Below are 22,745 nucleotides of genomic sequence, written 5' to 3' on the forward strand. Positions count from 1 at the left end.
AAGCGACTCTACTTTTGTATCGGGTCGAAGGCGTCTGTAAAGAACTTCCTCAATCTCGACAGGAGCTAGTTACTACTCTAAAATAAAAGGTGTAATGATGTATTATGACTTGTATCTTTTCATAACATTTGGAAATATACTATATGCAAGATATCAAAAGAAGGTAAGTAAAGAAAAAATAATTTCCACATAGTAAACTGTGAATGAACTTGTTTCCCAAGCAGTTAGCTCAACTAGTATGTCGTATCGAGGACTTTCTACTATGAAAGTAATACTACTGTGGATAAATACAACCACTTGTGCACATTATTTTGTGCTATAGCAATAATGTAGACGTATCTTAGCTGTTACATAATATACAATAGTAACTTGGAAGTTTCTAACAGTCCAGTGCAACTCTATTAGTCTAAATACTAAGAGGTGACTACACAGCAAGAGTCGATACACGATCACAGAATAAAATATCAGCAAAATTATTGAAAATTTATTATTTACTGAAAGTCGAAGATGGGACAAATATTTTTAAATATAATTAAAGTAGGATAACAAAATCTAACTGGTCATGAAGGCTTTACACTAATTTAAAGTAACAAATTACTTCTATATTTTAAAAGTTCAGTCAGCTAAGAAACATTTCAGCAATTGCGTAATGATTATCTACCTTTCATTAAACATAGTACAACTCCATGTCCTACGTCCTTCTGTTAAGTGGGTTCATAAATTCATACCCACTATCTCTGTTCAAGTACCTTAACATTGTGTTGCGTATACCACCTGTGTAATGCAGTTGTGGTGTACTTTTTATCAATAAATATGAGCCTGGCGCCCACAATATTTCATTTGACTGCCCCTTGTAATACCTGTTCAGGTTTGCAGTTCTAACATTAATCAATTCATACTTTTTATATTTGATACTATATAATGATATGAAAGTACTCAATTTCATTTCATCATCAAATTATTCTTCTCTCACCACCACCACCCCCATTAGAATAGCTACAACTGATGGCCTCATTAAAATAGCTACAACTGATGGCCTCAGTTTTAAGGCAAATTTTATCATCATTTGATTTGATAGATGCTTCCTCTTTTCAAGTACTTTTTTGATCCTTGTTGGTTTCTTACAATATTCAAGTGTCACAGCTTCATCTGATCATTATCCTAGTAAGAGCTAATTGTATGCAAAACTTTCAAGTTCCTTTCTTCATTTGTGCTTAATGAAGATGTCATAAAACCTTTACAACTAGATATAATATAAAAATGTGGAGAAACAAGTATGTTTAATGCTAATGTTTAAAAATTAAAATATACAAGCATAACTGGCATTTAAAACTAGGTTGTTGGCCAGTATGGAAAGAACAAATACCCAAAAATATTAAATAGGTAATATTTTATGCCACCTCAGTTGTCTTTTTTTTCCAAATGGATCTTTTTATATTTTTAAAAGAGTTTGATCATAGTTGGTTTACTTGATGTACAGTCTGTTTGTACTATATGCTGGTTACTTCCTGACAGCTGAGGCTTACATAAGGGTATACATTTAGGCTCAGTGCCTGAATGCCTATTGGTGGATCAGCATCCTTATCCTGGAATTGCACACGTTTAAAATTGTGTGTCATAAGCAGCTGTTGTTTCACTTCACATGAGTCCTATAATGAGTCACCCTTACTACTTTGACTGAATTTACTGAGATTCTCTGTTTCCTTGTACGTGGGTAGGAACATGGCTCCAGGGCAAGTATACTTGGTTTCAACAGAATCACTCTTTTACAGCCATGCTGCTTTGTTCAGATTGTTTGTATGTGTTATATCTCTACAATGTCACATATAATCAAACTAATGTTGGACCATGTGGGTATGTGTGTGGGGAGGGTTTTTCCTTTATATTTTTTTCTTTTCTACTAACAAAAACTTTAGATAAGTGGTCACTTAGTTTGCTGAATACAAACATACTTACCATAAAGTTATGGAAGTAGTTACATGAGTACTCAATGTAGTCATTGGTGACAGTGCTGTGCCAGGTTGGCTGAAGTAGGCAGGAAACGAGATCAGGTTGTTTCAGCACTTAACATGGTTTTTAAAAAAAAATATTTTAAATCTCTTGTCAGCTTGAAATACAGGCAGGGAGTAAATTAGGTTCCCAGTCAGCAATAAAATATCCTGGCCTAATACAGAGACAGTCAAGTGGCAGCTTGAAACTCAGACTTATGCATTGGTCCAAGTAATTTCATTAGCTATGCTAGTCACAGTAAACCTCACTGTCTGTAGTAGTCACATTTTATTGACTGTAGTAGTTAGTGACTTCACTGACCAAAATGACATTTTTATTCTTCATAGCAACTTTAATAACCTCACTGGTTGTAAATAAAAGCTAGGCAACATTTTTGACCAACAGACTTCATAAAAACACATGCATATACATGCGTTCACAAATCCTCCCTCCCCCCACCATCCCAACACACATACTCTCACAAGCTGATACAAGCTTTCAGTTTCCTTATTTTAATAGGTCTCAGATTCAAGTTTAGGACAGTCTAGTTCCTTGACCCATGTGGTTATGCACCCATCAAGGTCTGTTCTCAGCAACTCCCAGGCACAGCAGAAGCTTGTATCAAGATAAAGCCAGTCTGATGTTTTCTTTTACTTACTTTTACCTGTTTTTCTTTAGAAAACAGGATGCTTGAGATCATTCCTGGAGTCTTTTATTAAGATCAATAATACAGTCTGTGAATTTTGGTTATAAACATTGGGGGATATGAAGACTAAGATGTTCAAGCAGTTAGTAGTCTTTATTTTATAAAAGTGAGTGGTGTGTATTAATAAGTAGAGACTAAGTCAAACGTTATAAAAATGAGTGTTGTTTATTGATATAGTGAAATCAGGACTTGTATGCAGGAAGCTCCGATTAGACTATCATCATAATTGCACGTGAAAATGCTGATGTACGGGCCCTGGTTGCAGCGCTATATTGTATGACAGCCGGCTGTCAGGAACCCCTGCACCCAAATTTTCATATGGTATTGTGACGATAGTCCAATCAGCGCTTCCTGCATATGAGCCAGATAAAATGTGTTATAAAAATGACACACACCAACATACACTTTAATTATGTTTTGATGGCTGTTGTGAAAATTCATGTATTGTTTTTTAGATATTTTCAGTACTTCATATGCTAGCTAATCGGGAGTCAAAATAAAAGGTGGAGAGGAGAACTGGATACATTTTTTACTTTGTGCAGTTATTTTATTGCGTGTAATAGTAATATCGTTGGACAGTGTTACATAGAAATTTATCCTCCTTAGTCACTTAGTGTTTGGATATTCCATCTTTCATCCCTCTAGCATCAGTTCAAATTATGCAAAGACCTTTTGCTGTAATATGGGATTTTTGCCTGTAGATTAAGGTGAAAAGTTATGTGCATAACACTACAAACAGGGGCATGTTGAATTGTGTCCCTGTCCCTTTGCCATTTGTACAGGTTTCCTGTCAGGCTGTTTCAGTTCCATTCCATTTTTACTGTGCTGGCTTAGCTTGCTTACTGTGGCTTATCAGCCATGGTGTAAGGCTTGTCAAAATAGATCATGATTTATTACAGATGTTGAGTACATATACTAAAGATTTGTGCGTATATATATTTAGTTACCAAGATGATACTTTTAGCTTATAAATGATAGTAAATAAATAAAAATAGTGCTACTGCTAGAGAGAGATGTACGTTTGCAGTTTCTGTTGCATTATTTACAGTTAATCCTGCTTCAAGTTGACTTTTCATAAATTTCAGAATTAGCATTAATGGTTATTGTGCAAACATTTGTAAATTCAGTAAATGAAACATAAAGTGGCATGTTTTGGGAGGGTATACAGGAAATGATATTTCCTGGTCTCTGAAGTGGGAGTTTCATCTAGAGGTCTTTGATATAACACCGCCCTGCAACAAGAGGAAACGAAGAGAAGGAATATAAACTTAAACATACAAACAAATACAAATATCGTCTCCCAGGTGTTCATAGGATCCTTCCCCAAATTTTAAAGTACCACTGAAAAATTACAAAAAAATTCTGACTAAAGATTCACGCAGTTTATAAGACATGAAAAAGTACTGTATAATCACATGCTGTATTTAATTTTTGAACTGTTTAAAAATGATTAGAATAGATGCTAAATAAATGTTTCTGTTTTTGAAAGATCTTAATCATATTAGGGTGTCCCATGCAAAGTATTCTCTTTTATTTCTGTTATACTTTTATTCCTTTGTACAATCAGGATGCACACATACTTTTTGTCATTCTATGTCATGATAAGTTCCAATAGGTAAGACTGAGGAACACTCTTGCACCTTTTTCAACTGACTAGAAACACAGTTATTTTAAGGCTCCTGTTAACTGTAGTCTGATGTCATCTAGTCTTTCTACTTCAGCACTCTTTTGGTGTTCACAATATTGCTTTGTTCTGATTTCAGTCTTATCTCACGGGACTGAACCCAGACTGTGTGTGTGAATGGTGTATACTCAGATGCTTCTGTCTTCAGATATGGTGTCCTGCAAGGGTCTGTCTTGGGTCCAAGACTTTTTGTGTTATATACAACCCCTCTATCTGATGCTATTTCATGCCATGCCATGTCACATGAGTTATGATGATGATGATTTTATCAGTCAGCTCCACTCACTTAACTTGCTAGACTACTGACATGGACACAGGAATGTATAGCTGACAAAAGTGATGCTCCAAAATAGGCTGCAACTGAATGATGATAAGACTGAACTGCTACTGACTTGTCCAATGAAATTTCTTAATCATCCTTCTCTCCCTCAGTCTCTGTCTAGAAACAACTCAACTATTCCTTTCTCTACCTCTTTCCACAGCTTGGGTGTCATTCTCATCAGAGTTTGACTTTTCATCAAAATATCTCTCATGTCTGCAGAAATGCTTACCTTGAACTTCATATGATAAGTACAATTCATCATTATCTCACCACTGATGCAACTAAAACTAATCTGTGCCTTTGCACCCTCGAGGATGGTCTACTGTAATTCTTTTTTAACTGGAATTTCCAGGTATCTTCTTGACAGACTTCAAAGAATCCAGAATAACACTACTTGCCTCATCTGCAGACCATTTAGATATGAACATATATCACCCATCATTCACTGTCTTCACTGGATGCCAACTGTGGAATGTATAGCCTACTTTGACTTACTCAGTCGTTTCTGGAACTGGTCCTCGGTACCTCTCCAAACTCACTCCCATCTATACATCCACACATCTTCTTCACTCATCTTCTGATACCAAGCTTTGGTGAGTCCCACTAAGACAAAGACGTATGGACTGAGATCTTTCTCCAACCAGTCCCCATCAACTTGGAATGGATTTGTGTATAGAGTGTATGTTGTTGAAGTGAGCGTGTCTGTTAAATGCAAATATGGGTGCATGGTTGTTGGTGATTCAGTCTGTACATTATTTATCTAAAGCATTCTGAGAAAATCATTGGAAAAGCGGTTTATAAATTCTCATTATTATTATTACTTTTCTGTTTGTGGCATTTTAATGGCACAGTCAGAACAGCTGTTTCTTTTGCTGCAAAGTTTGTAAACAGTGACACTAGTGTGTTCATTTACTGCAAAGTTTATAAACCGGGACACTGTTGTGTTTGTTTGCCGTGAGACAGTCACAACAGTTTGTTGTGAGATTTGTAAAACAGGATGCTAGCCTGTTATTATGTTAACTGCTGCAGCCATTCTGCTAGTTTGGGTGTCCAGTCTGACAGGTCCATGAAGCAATTAATATGTTTAGTCCCCCTGCCTAACCATCAGCAAAGGTGATATTTTCTGGTCACTACAGCATGCCACAAATTGCTTATTGTTTGTGGTTGCTTTATTTGTACCTGTGCATATTTTCATTTGCATACGAGTGCGCATGCACATATCTGCAAATGTGAATTGCATACAAAGCTTCCTGTACTATCTGTACAAGTTGATGATGGCAGTTTATATTCAGAACAGAAGGAACATAATTAAACTTCACATGGTATTGCTCTTTTTTTGACATCTTCATATGTGGATAGCTGAGGATGGGAGAGATCTGACCACTACTATCTTTGTAGATTCTAGAGCAGCGGTTCTCAACCTTTTACTTGTGATGCCTCCCTGACGAACAAAGGTACGTCCGCGCGCCCCCCTTAGCCAGCAATGTAAGCTAATTTTACCAATACCGGTATAAGAAACTTTTAAAAAATGCTTGTAAGCACGTCGTGCCCCATTGGGGGGCACGCCGCACCATTTGAGAACCGCGGTTCTAGACATTCTGTCAGGTGGTTGTGTTATTCCATTAATCAACTTAATGTAATTATTATGCACAAACTTAAAAATAATTGCAATATTTTCAGAAATGAGACATCCCCACACATCTGCAATATGAAGAACAGTGCATCTTCTGCAACTCAACTAAAAGAGACAAAAGCAGTGTTGTGAGAGGAAGATAAGCCTTCCTCCTCCTTCTCCATGCACCTCCATTAGAGGATTAAGACTGTGTTTTGCTGTGATCTGTGATTCTTCAAAACATGAGTAGGCTCAGCAAGAAAGGCAGTAATGGAATGAAGTCTTCACCAGGTGCTCCTGCAAGTCGCCCATCACCATCCTCCGTGCCGTATTTTTACGGTCGTATCACACGGGAAGAAGCAGAGATCTTTCTTAAAGAGCGGGGCATGAAAGATGGTCTGTTTCTACTACGAGAGAGCATCAGTCCTATGGGCAATTATGCCATCAGTATCTGCTACAACAGCAAGTGAGAAGTGTATTCTTTTCTAGCTTTCTATTGTCAGCCTTATTTTAAAACTAACATTATTGGTGAGGAATGGGTAGACATATGCATGCAAATGCTGTAGAGTGGAGGTGTGTGAGAGAGAATATATGTTTGTTTATATAATTTATCATATCTATCTAATCCTCTTCGTGCATCAGGTTGCACATAAGGTCTCAACCAGAGTCCGCCACTGATGTCGATTGGCTGAAACCCGCTCTAGGTGACCCCATGTCCAGCCCTTTCCCTTCATCTCCCTTTCCACTGTTCTTCTCCAAGTTTCCTTTAGGCGGCCTCGTTTTCTTCGGCCGTCTGGAGTCCATCGGAGGGCGACTCTGGAAAGATCTGCTGGCAAAGTACATGTCCAATCCATCGCCAACGCCTTTGTTGAACCTGCGTGGTGATGGACTCGGTTTTAGTTCTTCGGTGGAGTTCTTCGTTGGTGATGGTATTTGGCCAGAAGATGTTAAGTATGCGCCTGAGGCATCTGTTTTGGAAGACGTCAAGTCTTGTTACTAATGGTTTTGGTCATCTTCCATGATTCTAATCTGTAAAGGAGGGTGCTGATCAAGATTCTCAGCTTGATCTTCTGACTGATGTTTTTTGCCTTCCTGTGCTCCTGAAACTCCGCCTGGAAACCACTCGGGTAACCTGCCGGTCCCAAGTCCGGATGAAGGAGGAGGGTTGTAAAAAACTGAAACACTACAGAAACCACAAGTAAGGGTTGCGGCCCTATGCTCCACTGGGGGCAAATAGGAACAAGAAGAAGAAGATGTGCTCCTGAGTGAGGCGAAGGCGTGGCTGGCTTTTGCCAGTCGGGCTCGAATCTCCACTACCGCATCCCCGGTGTTTGACCTTTTGGACCCAAGATAGGGGAAACTGTCAACTTCCTCAGTCTCTTCTCCATTTAGTTTCATTCTGTCTTGGACTCTGGCATTCACTCTCATACTTTTCGTTTTCTTTCCAGCTGTTTCTGAGAAGGCATTTGTTTTTTCCTGCATGTCTTGGTGGCGGTGTGACAGCAGGGCAATGTCATCACCAAAGTCCAAGTCTTCCAGCGTTGTTGTTGCTGCCATAGTCTTGATCCATCTGATCCCTCTCCTCTCACTGTCGGTGGAAGTCTTCATGGCCAGGATGAAGAGGAATGGCGACAGAATGCAGCTGAAGATGAGCCCTGTCTTCCACGCAACAGGGACCTGCCCTGATTCCCAAACTTGCCTGAAGATCTCAGTCAGCATGGGAGCTGTCACATTCACATCCGCTTTCAGCATCTCTGCTGTTATTCCATCTGCCACTGGTGCTTTGCCGCTCTTCATTGTCTTGATTGCTGCTGTCACTTCTTCCAGGCTTGGCAGGTCTGTGCAGATGTAAAGATCTGTAGCTGCTGGCTGGATATCTGCAAGCTGAGGGGGGTCTGGTCTGTTCAGAACTGACTCAGAATGCTCCCTCCAGCCTCCAGCGCTGTAGTTTTCCTGCCTCTCCCTCGATAACATTACCGTTCTTGTCTTTCACTGGCACATCACTGTTCTTAAACTCGTTGTTTAGCTGTTTGTGTATCTTGTACAGTGTCTTCATGTCATTTTTACTTGCTGCTTTTTCAGCTTCATCTGCCAGTTTCTCTATGTGGTCTCTTTTGTCGGTTTTTGTCATCCTCTTTACCTCTTTGTTTAGTTTTGTATATCTTTGTCTGTGTTCCTTCAGGCGTTCAGATCTAGTGCTGTTGGTTTTTTGTTTGGCTGACTTTTCTCTCTTCTATCTTCTTCCATGTCTCTTCTCTGATCCACTGTTCTTTCTTTTTCCGCTGGGAGCCCAGTATTTTCTCCTGTTTCCTGTAAGACTCGATTGAAGTCGTCTTAGGTCATCTCTTGTTGGTCTCCTAGTGCCTGGAACCTGTTCTTTACTTCCATAGCAAAGGCCCGTTCGGTGGCTGGATTTTTTAGTTTGCCAGAGTCCACTCTCTGCTGACGTGCCTGTTTTCCTGGCGATTGACGTAGCTTCAGAGAAACTGCAGCTATCACAAGAGTGTGGTCACTGGCAATGTCTGCTCCTCTGTAGGCTCTAACATCTTGAAGTGAGCTCCTTCATCTTCGGTTGATGATGACATGGTCTGTCTGGTTCTTTGTGATCCCATCTGGTGATGTCCATGTTGCCATGTGGATGTCTTTGTGTGGGAAGAGTGTGCCTCCAATCAGTAGGTTGTTTTCTTCACAAAAGTCTGCCAGTCTCTCTCCGTTGTCATTGATGGTTCCAATTCCATGCTTGCCCATGACATGCTCCCTGCAGGTGTTGTCACTTCCCTCCTTGGCATGGAGATCGCATATAATTTATTGTATGATCTGATATATATATATATGATTCATTCCCATATTAAGCATATGTGCATTTGTAATTATACTGTGGTTTGTATGTTTACCTTTTGAATTCAGAATACATCACTACAGCATTGAGAAGCAGGTGGATGGTATGTATAAGATACCTGAAGGCAAACCATTTGTGGGGCCAGTGGAACTAATACTTCACTATAAGCAGAATGTGGATGGCTTCATTACACAGCCCACCATCGCATGCGACCGCCTGCCCTCTCAGTCACCTGTTGCCTTCAGGGGCATCACCTACCACCAGCTGGAAAAGGCTTTGCAGTTGGAGGCAAAGAAAATAGTGAGTGATGTCTTCTGTTGAAATGGCCTTGTTGTGGAAGAATTCTAATGACAGCAAGTACAAGGTGACAGATGCTACTGGACGAATTTGCAGTACATATTTTTTTGATGAAGACATACACACTGAGAAGCTTCTACAAACATAATCAATGGCTTGCCACAAGATAAGGGAGACAGAATTTTATTTTGTAGCCTTCAAGGGCTTCCTTTATTTTTATAAGCCATTGTTTCTGTTATAGGTATATTATACTTTAAGCTCATAAATATCCAAATAAATGCTATGATACTTTATGTCCAAAGCAGCAGATTTCTAGATATTTATGAAACAAAAAATATGTCAAACTGCTAAGTAGAGGCAAGACAAAATGTTGTTTCTTAGTAACTATGAGGTGTAATAATAACTATAGGAACTATAAGGTGTTGTAACAAAAATGATTATAGAAACTGCAATGTGTAATAACAATAATTATAGAGACTGCACGGTGTAATAATAATTATATGAATTGCATGGTGTAATAACAGCAATAACTATAGAAACTACCTGGTATAGTAAGAAGATTGATGTAAGAAGAAGCTGCAAAGTGTAATAACAATAATTCTAAGAACTAGATGGTGTAGTAATAACAATGATCATAAAAAGTACAAGGTGTGATAGCAATGATTATAGAAACTACAAGGTGTAATAACAATAATTATAGGAATGATGTGGTGTAATGACAACAATAACTATAGGATGCAAGATTGTTGATGTCAATAATAATCTAATATTTTTGCTTCAAGGGGGCTGACATGGACAGGGCAATGGGACCAATGCGAGACACTTTGGTGAAACGAGTGGCTCAGCAGCTGCACCAGGACATGCCATGGTTCCATTCGAAAATCACCCGAGAGCAAGCAGTGGCTCGCATGGATGAAGATGGGCATGTGTCAGGAAAATTTCTGTAGGTTGGACATTTGCCTGAATGTGTTTTAGGTGAAAGCTTGTATACGGAAGGTTGTGTGGCTTGTTGTAAGAATATATTGTTGGTAAAGTTATGTTTGACCCTTGTACAGTGTAGAGCAGGGGTGGGCAATTAATTTTCCCAAGGGGCCGCATGAGAAATTGGGATGTTTTTAGAGGGCCGGACTAATATAGTTAACTCAGTTTTACCCAACACTGTATATATAGTATATATACTGGCGGGCGGGCCAGCAGGCGGGCCGGATGTGGCCCGCGGGCCACCCCTTGCCCAGGTCTGGTGTAGAACATCTGAATATTTCAGTGCTAGAAGCTTCTGTGTGCCAAGGGTTTGTTTTAAATTTAACAATGTCTGTGGCAGCTATTTCTTTATGTGACAGACTGACATTTTGTTTTGCATTGCATATGCTGCTAAAAGTTTCCATATGTGACACAGTTTTATTGTGCATGATTTTAGGTTGAAGGAATGTTCTTGGTTAAAGATTCTGTTTTCATTATGCAACTGGTAGTGTTAGCAGAAGTGATGTTTCTGCCCAGCAGACTATTATTTATAAGATGATAATCACAACATTGTAAACTGCAGGTTCCCCCACCTCGTCTTTATCTGTGCCGGCGATTAATGCTGCTACATATGATGGTTTTCTTTCAGTGTTCGACAGCGTGATGAGAAAAACTCATTTGCACTGACATTAAGCTATGAAGGAGAATCTCGCCATTACCTTATTGCTCATAACAAAGATGGGCGGTACTCCATTGAGGATGGGCCACGCTTTGATTGTCTGATGATGGTAAGTAGTGAACAAGAAGCTAATCTTGTTTATCTTTGTGATTTGTGTGTGTGTGTGTGTGCATGAATGCATGTATGCATGCTTGTATGTGTGTATGCATGTTTAAAAGAGAGTATGTGCATTATAACAATGAGTTTTGTATTTATATAATAATATCTTTAAAACAGCTAATAGACAACTATCACAACAAGTCTGATGGTCTGGCCTGCAAGCTGACTCAGCCTTGCTGTCGCCCTGGCTACAGCAGTATTGACTATGATCGTAAGTTTTACTTTGCAACTTTTTTTTTTTTTGTGGCCAGTCTTCTCACAACTGTTATGAATAAATGAAAGATTCATTTGTCTTGTACATGATGTAAACCATGGGTCATTTTTCATTCATTTATATGTGAATATATATTCATATATGAATTGGGGGATGGGTTGGAAGTATTTTGATTTCCCCAGTAGTTTATGCGTCTATTTTAGTTTTTTTCTCTTTATAGATGCATATTGTTATTGTTGATTTTATTATGTAAGTTAGTGAATTTTCTGAAATACTGAAAAGTAATATTTTTTTTATGTACTATTATTTTTTTTCCCTTGTCAGAATACATGATCCACAACACAAGAATGTCCAGTTTACTACGGTCATCACAAGCTGTAAGGGCAAACTACCAATTATACATTCTTTGCTTTTATTAAATATATATTTTTAAATGTCACAGCTGTCGCAAAGTTTTCTTTGGTTAGCACTCATGTTGAATCATCCAGTTTCATCAACATCAAATAGATCCATTTTCTTAGAAAGTGCTTTTATGTAGAGTTTGTCATATACTCTGTCAGCTAGTTTAGCTGTAAGTCAGAGTGATATTGAAGGTATTATTACAATTTTTCTTTCACTAGGCTTGACTAAATGAATCTTGACTTATTATTTTTACTATGAACCTTGACTTGAACACCACAATCTTAATTTTAAATATAGTTCCTGAAAAATGCTAATAGGAACAGTTTTAAAACAATAGCAAATTAGGCAAAGAGCTAAATTTCATGTGAGAACAGCTCCAGCAGTGTGATTGCTTCATGCTGGTTGGATGCAACAGCTTAATAAACCATACTTTTGTTGCTGAAGGTGAATCCAGATGAGTTACACTCTAGGAAAAGTTCGAAAACCTAATGCGAGTCATGGCCTATTTTAGTCTGTTTTACTCTTGCTTCTAGTGGAGAAGAATGTCTTCTGAGGATGGTCCCCCTCCGATTCGTGCCCCGCCACCTCCTCCAGGAAGTCGTCCACTGCCTCCTCGGCCACCAGAACATGATGAGGTCAATGGAGGGAATGCTGGTCAGCGTATTTCTGCTTCTGTCTGCAATAAAACTTGTCATAATTCAACCTCTTAACAGTGAATATCCACAATTGCTGGATTTTGTGGGGTTCATACTTGAAGATTTAAAAAAAAAAAATGGATGCAGATTTTGAAGTCAAAATTCTGTCATTTGTGCTACCTTAAACTTCAGAGGATTAGTTCCATTAGACAATTTCTAACCAAAGAAGCCACTAAAACTCTTATCACAACTGTATACTGTCTCAGACAACTTCATTGCACTCTTAGCTGTTGTCATGAAGCCACTCTCTTTCACCTTCAGGAAGTTCAGTTTTCTGCTCACCACTTTATTTTCAAAACACATCATTATTGATATTGCACTTCTTTAGTGAGGAATTTGTTGGCTTCCTCTCTCTGCATCAAGTACAAGGTTGCTTTTATTTGGTCTGCCATCATCACAGGCATAAGTCCTAGCTACCTTTCTACTCTGGTCTCTCTGCTTCTCTCCTCTTCATTCTTCCTTAGAAAACTGTCTTCTCAGTCTAGGCTGGTTTAAGATTTCATTCTTTTTTGTACAGTCTCACTTGAAAACATGTACTGGTTGTAATGTCTTTGTTCTTGTCTTATTTCAGTGGATATAAGTGCTTTAAATGCCTGAATAGTGAACTGTATGTTGCTTTCTGATGTGCTGGACTGAATGTGTGCACTAGTACCTATTGAATAGGTGTCTTATCAATATTTATTTTCACAGCAGTGTTGTCTTTTTTCAATCTGTGACATGTAATTTGTATATTATGGCTTCTTGAGCCAGTACAGTGGTTTAAAGTTTGTCGGTTGGGAATTCATTATGACCATAAGAGCAGCTTGTCTTCACAGCGCACTCTTTGTTTGTTTAGTAAAGAAAGCAAAATCTTCAAGATTAAGTCTTCTTGGAAGGTAGACATTTTTAGCACGTATCAAAGTTATTAAACCAGACATTGTTACATTAAGTAGACACAAAGTGCCAAGACACAAACCAAACTTACATCAACCTCTTTACTAATACACAAGTGTAGTTGACATATTAATTATTCTACTAATACACAAGTGTAGTTGACATATTAATTATTCTACTGGTGAACAAGTGTAATTGACATCTTAATCACTCTGCTAACACATGTGGTTGCATGTTGCAGAAGACCACCCTGATGTCCACCTTGAAATAGATGCTGATGAACTTGAGTCAATCTATGGCTCAGTGCGCATAGAAGTTGCTGCCAAGGATCTTCATCCAGACCAAATAAAACTTGAAAACAAGCTGGGTAATTGTGTTTATTTGGATAAATCTAAATACTTGTGGATTTTCATGTCGTAAGCAGAATTCTCTCACAGTCAGTTGTAGCTGTATGATGTTTCAGGAAATATTAGAGGCACATTTTTTGTTTTTTTGTTTTTGCAAACATTACCTGGCAGATCAACCAGAAACAAATGCCTCTTTTACTTTCCAGGACAAGGCAATTTTGGCTCTGTAATGAAGGGCACTTGTACCTTGGGTAGTCAGGTGCTACCTGTAGCAGTCAAAACTTTGAAGACTGCAGAGCTGGCACCAGGTGTAGAGGTGAGACTGTGACTGTCATATCATTGGCAAAGGTAATCATTGATAAGAAAATAGCTTGTTGAAATGCAGAGGCAAATTGAAGCTCTCAAAAGAAAGCTATTATTTTTCTGAAAAGATGTGTGTTTTGTTCTATCAGCTAAATGTTTTCCAGGACACTTGGCCATCTTGTCTGCTGTCATCTTGTGTATGATTATTTCTGGTGTGAGGCTGTGTGTGCTAAAAGTTCTAATATATATACACACACTACCTCCTGCCAAATGAAAAGCTTATGATACTAAATTTACTAGGCCTTCAAATCCTATTACTGTAGAATGAGCTTTTGTTAGGTCACACATCGAGATATTGAGGTAAATTTTTTCAGGAGTCATGCTAGCTTCTATTTCTATTGACTTTGTGCAGTCTGAGCTAATGAAGGAAGCAAAACTGATGCAGCAGATGGACCACAAGCACATAGTTCGCATGATTGGTGAGTCTGCCTTGGTCATCTTCTGCTTCAAGTATATGCCTAACTCCTGTCTTAAGAAACAATTCTTACGGAAATTTTACATATAGACTTCCAGCAGAGTTGAAATTTCTTGTATGACCCCTTGCAGAAAGTTTGTTTCCTTACTTTGAAAAGAAGACATTAACCATGGTCTCTGCCCAGTAGCAGAATGGCTATTGGTTTGTTGGGTTTTTTTTTTTTTCGTTCATTGTCAGATAAATTCCTTAAGCCAGGAGTGGGGAACCTTTTGTCCTCAAGGACCTTTCGGATATTTACATCATCAACTTAATAATTAGCCTGTTACATTTGGTTGAGCCGTAGTTTCATCACGGTGTTAACACTTTTGTTACATGTACACTCTCAGCCTGATTGGCACTGACTGTCCTCTTGAGTCACCATAATACAGGCTTCAGGCAGCCAATGAGAAGCTTATGTGTATGTCCTGTCATGTACTCGTATACGCCGTCTATCAAGTAATGAATGTTCTTTGCTTGTCCCTCAAAATATGTCATTATTAAGATTCACTAGATATAAATTTATGTTGCTATGACAAAACCTCATTGTATTTACTGAAATTGGAGTTCCACCTGCAACTGCTTTGGCCAGGAGATCAAAGCAAATAATTTTGCAGGCCAGACATTTCCCACGGCTGGCTCAAGCCATCGTCGTATTTGCACCTTGACATGATTACAGATGTAATGTACATGCTGTCAGCAGTTTAGTTTTGCAAACTCCATATGAAATAAACACGATTTTCACAGATTAAAAAAGAGCACTTCTATGGTTATAATGAGTTTCATTGTAGAGCTTATGTTAACAGACCAAAATGTTGGGGAAATACTCAGGAATAAGTTAAAAAGTGGATAAACAACTGGAATGTGTTTCCCTGCTTGTGAGTGAAAACAGTGTATGCAACACATTGAAACTGCCACTTAGCAGCAATTGTTTGTGCTTAGGTGTATAAAACAGCTTCCAGTTATTCTTTTAAAAATATATTTCTGTTTGGGTAAGGAAAGTGCTTTTCTCTCTCAGACACACATGTATCTACACATCCATCTGCAGCATGCATGCTTCAGCTACTTTCATCAGAAAACAAAGTAGAGAAAAGCGCATAATCTTTATTGGCCTCGTGAAATGTGTAAACTGGTACATGAAAAATTGTTGGCAGTGAAGGCCATGACCTGTGTATCATGTGGACAGGTGTTTGCAAGTCTGACGAGGTCATGCTGGTGTTGGAGCTAGCAAAGCTGGGTCCTCTCAATAAATACTTGCCCAAGAATAAGGACATGCCCCTGTGGAATGTGGTGGAGCTCATGGCACAAGTGGCCAAAGGCATGCGCTACTTGGAGAGTCGCAATTTTGTGCATCGTGATCTGGCAGCCCGCAACATCCTGCTGTGTGATCCCCACTTTGCTAAAATCAGTGACTTTGGCATGTCAAAGCCACTGTCTCGAGAGAACAACTACTATGTGGTAAGACAGGAAAAGAATATTTATGGATCTTTGAAGGCAAATGTCTTTGATATGAGAAATAGTGCTCATATGTGTCATGTGAAGGACTGTGAAATGCTTGAGTCATCTCTTTTCTAACTGATAACAAACATTTGCTTAGAAATGTGTGACCTTCATGCTTCATTTTTTTATTTTTATTTTTTTTAATTTTCAGTCTCTCTCTCTCTCTTTTTTTTTCCTTCCTTTTTATGGCCACTGAATCTGGCTGTCAGGGATATTGCCTAGTAGATAGAGCTTTGGGGAAACTCTCATGATGATTGTTGTATACCTCAGGCCCAGGCTGCTGGTAAATGGCCTCTTAAGTGGTATGCACCAGAGTGCATTCACTATTGGAAGTTTGATACCAAATCTGACGTCTGGAGCTATGGTGTGACTCTATGGGAAGCTGCCTCCTATGGGGCTAAACCCTATTATGTAAGTATGTGCATTATAGGCATATGGTTCTAAAATTTCCTGTGTGGATATACATTTTTGTTTTGTTTTATGAGCAGTGGCAACATAATTAGTTCAGAAACTACTCAGCGAGTGTCATCAGATGTTAAACTGGTGTAAGACATTTGGCCTTTTCCATAAAATTTAAACAAGCCACTTGTGATCATTAACTTAAATTCATCTCCTCTACCTGGAACAGTGACACAGAAACTTGATGTTCCTTCTGACTTTAAGGGAAGGAATTCAAGTAGAACTTTTGAAGGTTTGACTTTTAAATTAGCAAACAGCATGCAGTAAAGCCAGAGAAAGTTGTTTGCCATCCAAAAATCCTTGAAGGATGCTGAATACATGCATGTATATTTTTTTTCATTCACTCTAAACATCTGTTTCAAAATAACGTCTCATCTTATGGTCAATTACAGAAAATGAAAGCACAAGAGCTGCTACAGTTCCTGGAAGAAGGTAACCGTCTTGCCAAACCCATATCCTGTTCTGAGGAGGTGTATGAAGTCATGCTTTCCTGCTGGAAAGACAAGTAAGTCATTCTTCATTGTTTAATACCAAATTACAGAAGAAGTATGATTTAAGCTATGTAATCATTGTGTTTTTAATACCAAATTACAGAAGAAGTATGATTTAAGCTATGTAATCATTGTGTTTTTAATACCAAATTACAGAAGAAGTATGATTTAAGCTATGTAAAAGAAATGACTATATAGGTAGTCATAACCAGGAATGTTACAGAAGAAATCAGAAGTTTGAACAGAAGTCTTACTTTCTTCACACAGAAGAGATGAGAGGCCAACATTCAAGGATCTGGTGTCAAGAATGGAAGACTTGCATAAAAGCTTGAAACAGTCTGGCATCTAATCTTTGCTCCACCTGTTCATTTGGCAGCTTAGAGCTGAAGACGCAATCAGAGAGCAGATCATATTGTGAGATGCTATTCAGCATTCTTTTCCAGGGTTCCCTCCTTTCCCAACCCATCCCTCCCAGAGGAGGAGGATGTTGTGTTGTGGGGAGACTCACAATATGCCTTATGGTGAACAAGAACTGTGTAATCCTTTTACACATCCTAATGGTACTTTGTATAGTTTGCATTTAACACTTACAAGATGTTTGCATTCTGGTATAATCTTTGGGAAGTAATTTTTGTGGAGATTATTTTCATGAAGATTTTTGTTCTACTTTCCATGCCCAGTCTAAAAAAACCATATTCCAGTTGATTGATTCAGTGGTTTATGGTGGGCTGTCCTGTAGTCATGTATGTCTTACAGCTTAGGCATCATGGAATCTGGAAAAGTACAAATGTTCCCTTTGCATGAGATGAACTTAAAATGTTTTCTATTTTTAAATAATTATGCATTTTTAAAAAAGTGATTTTATTGCTGCTGACAGTGCACATTCATGTGCGCTCATGCACTTTTGCACTCTTCAGATCAAGGTGAGCAGCATGATTTCTTTTTAAATATATTTTTCTAGCCAGCTGTGATGCCATTGCTCAACTCCTTAACATATGAAGGATGCCAGCATTTCCTTCCAAGTTGACTGTATATGCTGTATCTTGGGATTACCAAAGTTTTTCATTTTCTGAAATTATGCAGAGATAATCATGTTCATGTGTATATTTATGCATGTGCATGGAGAACTGTGGGTTTTGCACAAACTGTGTGAATATAACTACTGTTTCAGCTGTTGAAACAATTGGAAGAGGTTTGATTCAACATCTGCTAGGTGCATTTGTTGCAGTCCTCAACATGGATGATTATTCTGCCTAAAAGAAGGCTGTCATGACTATGCAAGAACAAGAAAGAAGAAAATGTGCTAACAAAATATTAATTTTGTAAATGTCGTTAACGAGCACGTGGAGATGGTCAGAGGTTGCAATTGCCACTGCCTCGGCTGATCACACTGTCGATACCTCTATCAAATCATGTCGACATTTACCGCGTGCACTCACACTAAATTGCTAATTACACTTTAATTTGACTCAAGCCCCAAGCACGCGTAACCCCAATAACCAACTCAAAGCAATTTAGTGTATTAAATACAGATATTAATTATCGAGATTTACAAAAAACATTTTCAGAAAAGTAATAGAGTTTCAAAATATAAAATATGTTGGTTATCTAGGTGTCCCGTATTTATCCTTAGTCCAGATATCGTGAGCCACTACTTAACTAACACTAATCTAACTACACACACGGTACACTCGCTTTTCTGGCACACGCTCGCCACTTATCTTTCGCACACAAAGTCTCGTGCCACGCAGATGAGCCCTCCGATGTCCGAGGATCAGTTGATATCGCTCAGTCCTTCGTAGCGGCCTTCTTTCTCTAGCACAGAGACTCTAGCACCGTCTGTCAGCCACGTGTCTTCCTCGTGGCGTCCTTTCTCTCCGCAGAGGCTATGGTCCTGCCCTGGGTTACCATGTACATCTCTCATCCCTCTAGGTGGAAGCGTTGTCTCAACTGCAGCACCTAACAAGGACCGACACTTATTCACCAGCTTCAGCCGCTACTGGGTTTGATAGGCAGCAGCTGGTGATGAGGCGGTATGCACTCTGCTGTAGAGCGGGTCACACGCACCTCTTGAGTTAGCTTACATTAAGTGGACGTCATGGCGACTCAAGTGGTATGAGCCTGAGGCTCTAGTCCACCTTCTGCCAGTCGCTCACGCTCAGATAGAGCAGACGTGTAAACCCACACTACAGCCCTATTACTAGTTATCGCATGACAGTAATGTTTAGCTACTGCAGGTATAACAGTGTCAGCTTCAACATAAGTTTTGACATTTGTGAGTAGGGACATCAACAGTACCCATGAGTTTGGACATTAAGATGCAATGAATTCATTTATCCAGAAGTCTGCTGGAGCATTGTATCAGTCAGGTGCAAATTTTGAGGCTGCAATAGTAATTGGAACATTTCTGGACTAAAATTTCTGTCCTGGTAACCTGAAGGATTCATTTTAAAAATTCTTAAGCATTAGTCATGAATACTTTTGATTTGGAGCAAATTCACATGAGACTTTGTGGATGAGAAGGAAATAAACTACATTTTCTAAGTGTTCATAGGACTTCCATGAGTAACCCGTTTTAAATATTTTTTAAACAGAAGTTAGAGCCTGCAACTTTGATTATTGTTTTCTGAATATATGGAATAATTAATCTAGGATCTGAGATAGAGAATGACGTTACACCTGTATGTTTGATTTGAGATGCCCATTTAACAAGTGCTGAAGATTAGGCCAGACAGTGACAGACAGGCCTCATCTGTTGCTTTTCTGTGAAAAGCAATTGAAATTTTTGACAACAAGCCTTTGACAGGGGTCTAATGATTACAGTCATTGAAACACCAGAGTCACCCCTTTCCTCTGCGTCTGTGTAGTGAGTTGAAGGTGCGTGTTTGTGTGACCTAAGAACATAGCAAAAAATAAAAATCAGGAAGAGATTCTAGCATGTGCTAAAGAAAATCGTATTTGAAAAAAAGAACGACAAAAACAAGGATGGAGGGGATTGTCACCTCACCGTTTTCTGGTGAAAGAAGCATAGCTGCAGATAATGTTACAGTCACCAACTCACCAGCCTGGTGGGGCTCAAGAAATGACACCTTTTGCCCTAAATAACATCTTCACTGAGACAGAACTGAGGAAGCAGGATAAACAGTGAATTATAATGTGCAAGAAGAGTTGTGTCAGTGCCATCTTTCACAGATTGACCTTTTAGCTTATTGTGAAGACATTAGCCAACATTAAAATGTTCTGAGCAAGAACTGGCTAATCAACATATAGAAGTGGATCTGCTTACCAGTGTTCAAGAAATGCCAACTCTGTAATCCTTGTCATCTATTGCGTCCATTCACCAGGTCAACCAGTACAAGTCAAAGGAATTTCAAAATGAGGAAGGCAGGGCCTTTATATCCATGAACACACTTGATGTGAGATGTTGGATATGGTGAGGTTGTTGGAGAGTTGCTAGTAGACTATGATAAGTATTGTCTAAGGGTAGAGACGTTTTTTTGCTAGGGTTCTTTAGTCTGTTACAAAATGTCATATGTTAGGAAATGTCTGTTAAGAAAAATAAGAGCTTGGCGCTGACTGCAGCCTGCTTATGTTTCATGATTGGATGTTTTCCAATTTTGTATTCTTGTCTGTCAGTGTTGGAACATTGTACATAGCACACTGATCAGTCTTAATTCTTCTTGTGTGTTTAATGTGTTCATGATTAGGGTGAAGTTGCAGGCAGTCAGTGGGAACAGATGGCAAGTCATCTGCTTCCTCATTGAGCAGAACTATGCAACATGATGTTGGGCCCCATTAACCAAAGCAGGGTTGAGGTACAGATTGTTGGAAGGAAGGTACTTGTGACCAGAACCAGTATTCCAGGCATAATGAAAAATCTTTTTTTTAAGCTGCTGTTCTGTAATTCATTAATTCTTTTGCTGTTTTCTTTTTTTAAGAATTAGCACAGTGTAAGAGCAGTTGAAGTGTCAGAGGTGGATCATCTCACCACACAGATGACCCTCAGAAAGCTGATGTAGAAATCTCTGGGATAAAACACCAAAAGAAATATGAACGCTCGCAATAACTGCTTTATAATTTTTACCTCAGTTGCATCAGGATGTGTTTTAAGAATTTCCCAGATCTCTTTCCCCCAATTTACAGAAGGCCAGCTTGGCTGACACGTCACATATTACTGTCAAATTCATTAGCAAATTTTGTTTTCGGATGACTGGGTTCAATTAAGGATGTGATACTTATGCCCATTCCAGTTTTGTTCCTTGTATCTTATTTATTTTCTTTTAATGAATTAGGCCAGTCATTTGAAAAATGCCTTGGATTGGTCCACAATGTGAAAACAGTTGGAGATTTATATACAGTGATAGGTATCTGTTGTTAAGATAATGTTTGTTTAAATTTTCTTTACAGAAGTGTTTCTGCTGATAAAAGGTTGATTTCTTAGTTTTGCTCTTTTTGATTTACTGCTCTTTTTTGTTTAAATGTTAAAAAGAAAGCTTTGCAGACTTGCACACAGCCGTAGGATATACATGCACTTGGACAAAACTTACATGTGTTTATTGTCATGCTTGGTATATCAGCATCAAATGCATCTGGACTGTTTAACATGTTTCTTAACAGAGCATGCTTACAATTCACATGCTGTTAAGAGAGGACACTGTATTAACACTTTTTGTGTGCTGTAATTCCACAGAAAGAAGAATTTGTATACAGAAGAATAAATATCTTTTTTATAATTTTTATTTGCAATGCAAATAGAAGCAATGCACTCATGCATGTGCATGCACACATCCACATATAAAAGATATTGAGAGCATTTATCATCCATAGAAGAATGGAGACTTATAAAGGAAAGAAAATTCCAGGCAACTTCATGTAGTCTTACATGGAGAAAAAAAAAAAATCACTTCTTCACAAGAGTTTTGAAAAGTTGTCAAGGAATGCTGGAAATGTTAATAACACTGTTAAAGAAAATCATGGACTGGAAACATGGAACTGTTTATTTAACTATTTTTGCTGGAATCCTTCAGATGCAGTCTTCAATCACCATTGTGCCTTGTCACCGCTCACTTTCGCTTCATCATTTGAAGCTAATTTAGACTTGTTTGAAAACTACTTTTTGTGACATTGTTAGATTGAGCTTGTATGTTTTCTCACTCTGTCCACGAACCCCATCCCCACTTTCCAGATGCAGACTACAGACATTGGAGATGTTAACATTAGCCTAGGATAGGCTTTTACTTTATACAGTATGGCTGTCATGTCTTCCTAAAGGTCTTCCACAGGGGTTCTTTCCCTCTCTGCATATTGAAAAATATCTCGTTTAGACAATTTTGTTTTTAAAGAAATGTTTGGCATGCCATGTTTTAAGAAAATGTATACAATGCTTTTTTGCTGCATTTAAACATTCCATAAATTTTGTGATCACTTATGAGACAGAGACTTTCTGTTGTATTTTAACCATTTACGTGTGTGGTTAGCAACCAAATTATTATTATACATTGATATAGCTTATGGATAATTTAATGACAAAATGTACAAAGTCCTACATTTGTATGGATGTTGAAGGGAGCTGTAAGTGGTTCAATGGACAGATGATGGCAGAACTTTCCTTCCGATTCCTTTCACCTTCCCATTGCTGCTGGTGGACCGAGAGTTTGGTCTCAAGTCGCTTTAAAGCCTCTGACCTTAGTGCCCTGATCCATC

At 38.6% G+C, this 22,745-nt stretch overlaps 1 protein-coding gene across 3 annotated transcripts; it reads left to right on the forward strand.

Moving 5' to 3' along the window:
* Positions 1 to 22,473, forward strand: LOC112574278 (tyrosine-protein kinase SYK-like). Of its 3 annotated transcripts, XM_025255252.1 has the most exons (16): positions 2 to 163; positions 5,054 to 5,294; positions 6,382 to 6,779; positions 9,221 to 9,452; positions 10,232 to 10,392; positions 11,059 to 11,197; positions 11,365 to 11,458; positions 11,786 to 11,838; positions 12,397 to 12,517; positions 13,673 to 13,798; positions 13,985 to 14,094; positions 14,494 to 14,560; positions 15,779 to 16,050; positions 16,363 to 16,503; positions 16,944 to 17,056; positions 17,310 to 22,473. In XM_025255252.1, the coding sequence occupies exons 3-16, from the start codon at positions 6,556 to 6,558 to the stop codon at positions 17,389 to 17,391; spliced, it is 1,935 nt and encodes a 644-aa protein (XP_025111037.1). In that variant the 5' UTR covers positions 2 to 163; positions 5,054 to 5,294; positions 6,382 to 6,555; the 3' UTR covers positions 17,392 to 22,473. The 3 variants fall into 3 exon arrangements, with proteins under 3 accessions (XP_025111038.1, XP_025111037.1, XP_025111036.1); XM_025255253.1 differs by lacking the exon at positions 5,054 to 5,294 and having other exon boundaries at positions 1 to 163; positions 17,313 to 22,473; XM_025255251.1 differs by lacking the exon at positions 5,054 to 5,294.
* The last annotated feature ends 272 nt before the right edge of the window (positions 22,474 to 22,745 follow it).

The sequence above is a fragment of the Pomacea canaliculata genome, linkage group LG10 (assembly GCF_003073045.1).
Source record: "Pomacea canaliculata isolate SZHN2017 linkage group LG10, ASM307304v1, whole genome shotgun sequence".
Classification (NCBI taxonomy): domain Eukaryota; kingdom Metazoa; phylum Mollusca; class Gastropoda; order Architaenioglossa; family Ampullariidae; genus Pomacea; species Pomacea canaliculata.

Excerpts from the sequence above, each read along its gene's own strand:
- LOC112574278 (XM_025255252.1), top strand. The coding sequence starts at position 6,556 with ATGAGTAGGCTCAGCAAGAAAGGCAGTAATGGAATGAAGTCTTCACCA. Across the intron at positions 6,780-9,220 it reads AGTATCTGCTACAACAGCAA|AATACATCACTACAGCATTG; the intron begins GTGAGAAGTGTA and ends TTTTGAATTCAG. Across the intron at positions 16,504-16,943 it reads ATGGGGCTAAACCCTATTAT|AAAATGAAAGCACAAGAGCT; the intron begins GTAAGTATGTGC and ends GGTCAATTACAG.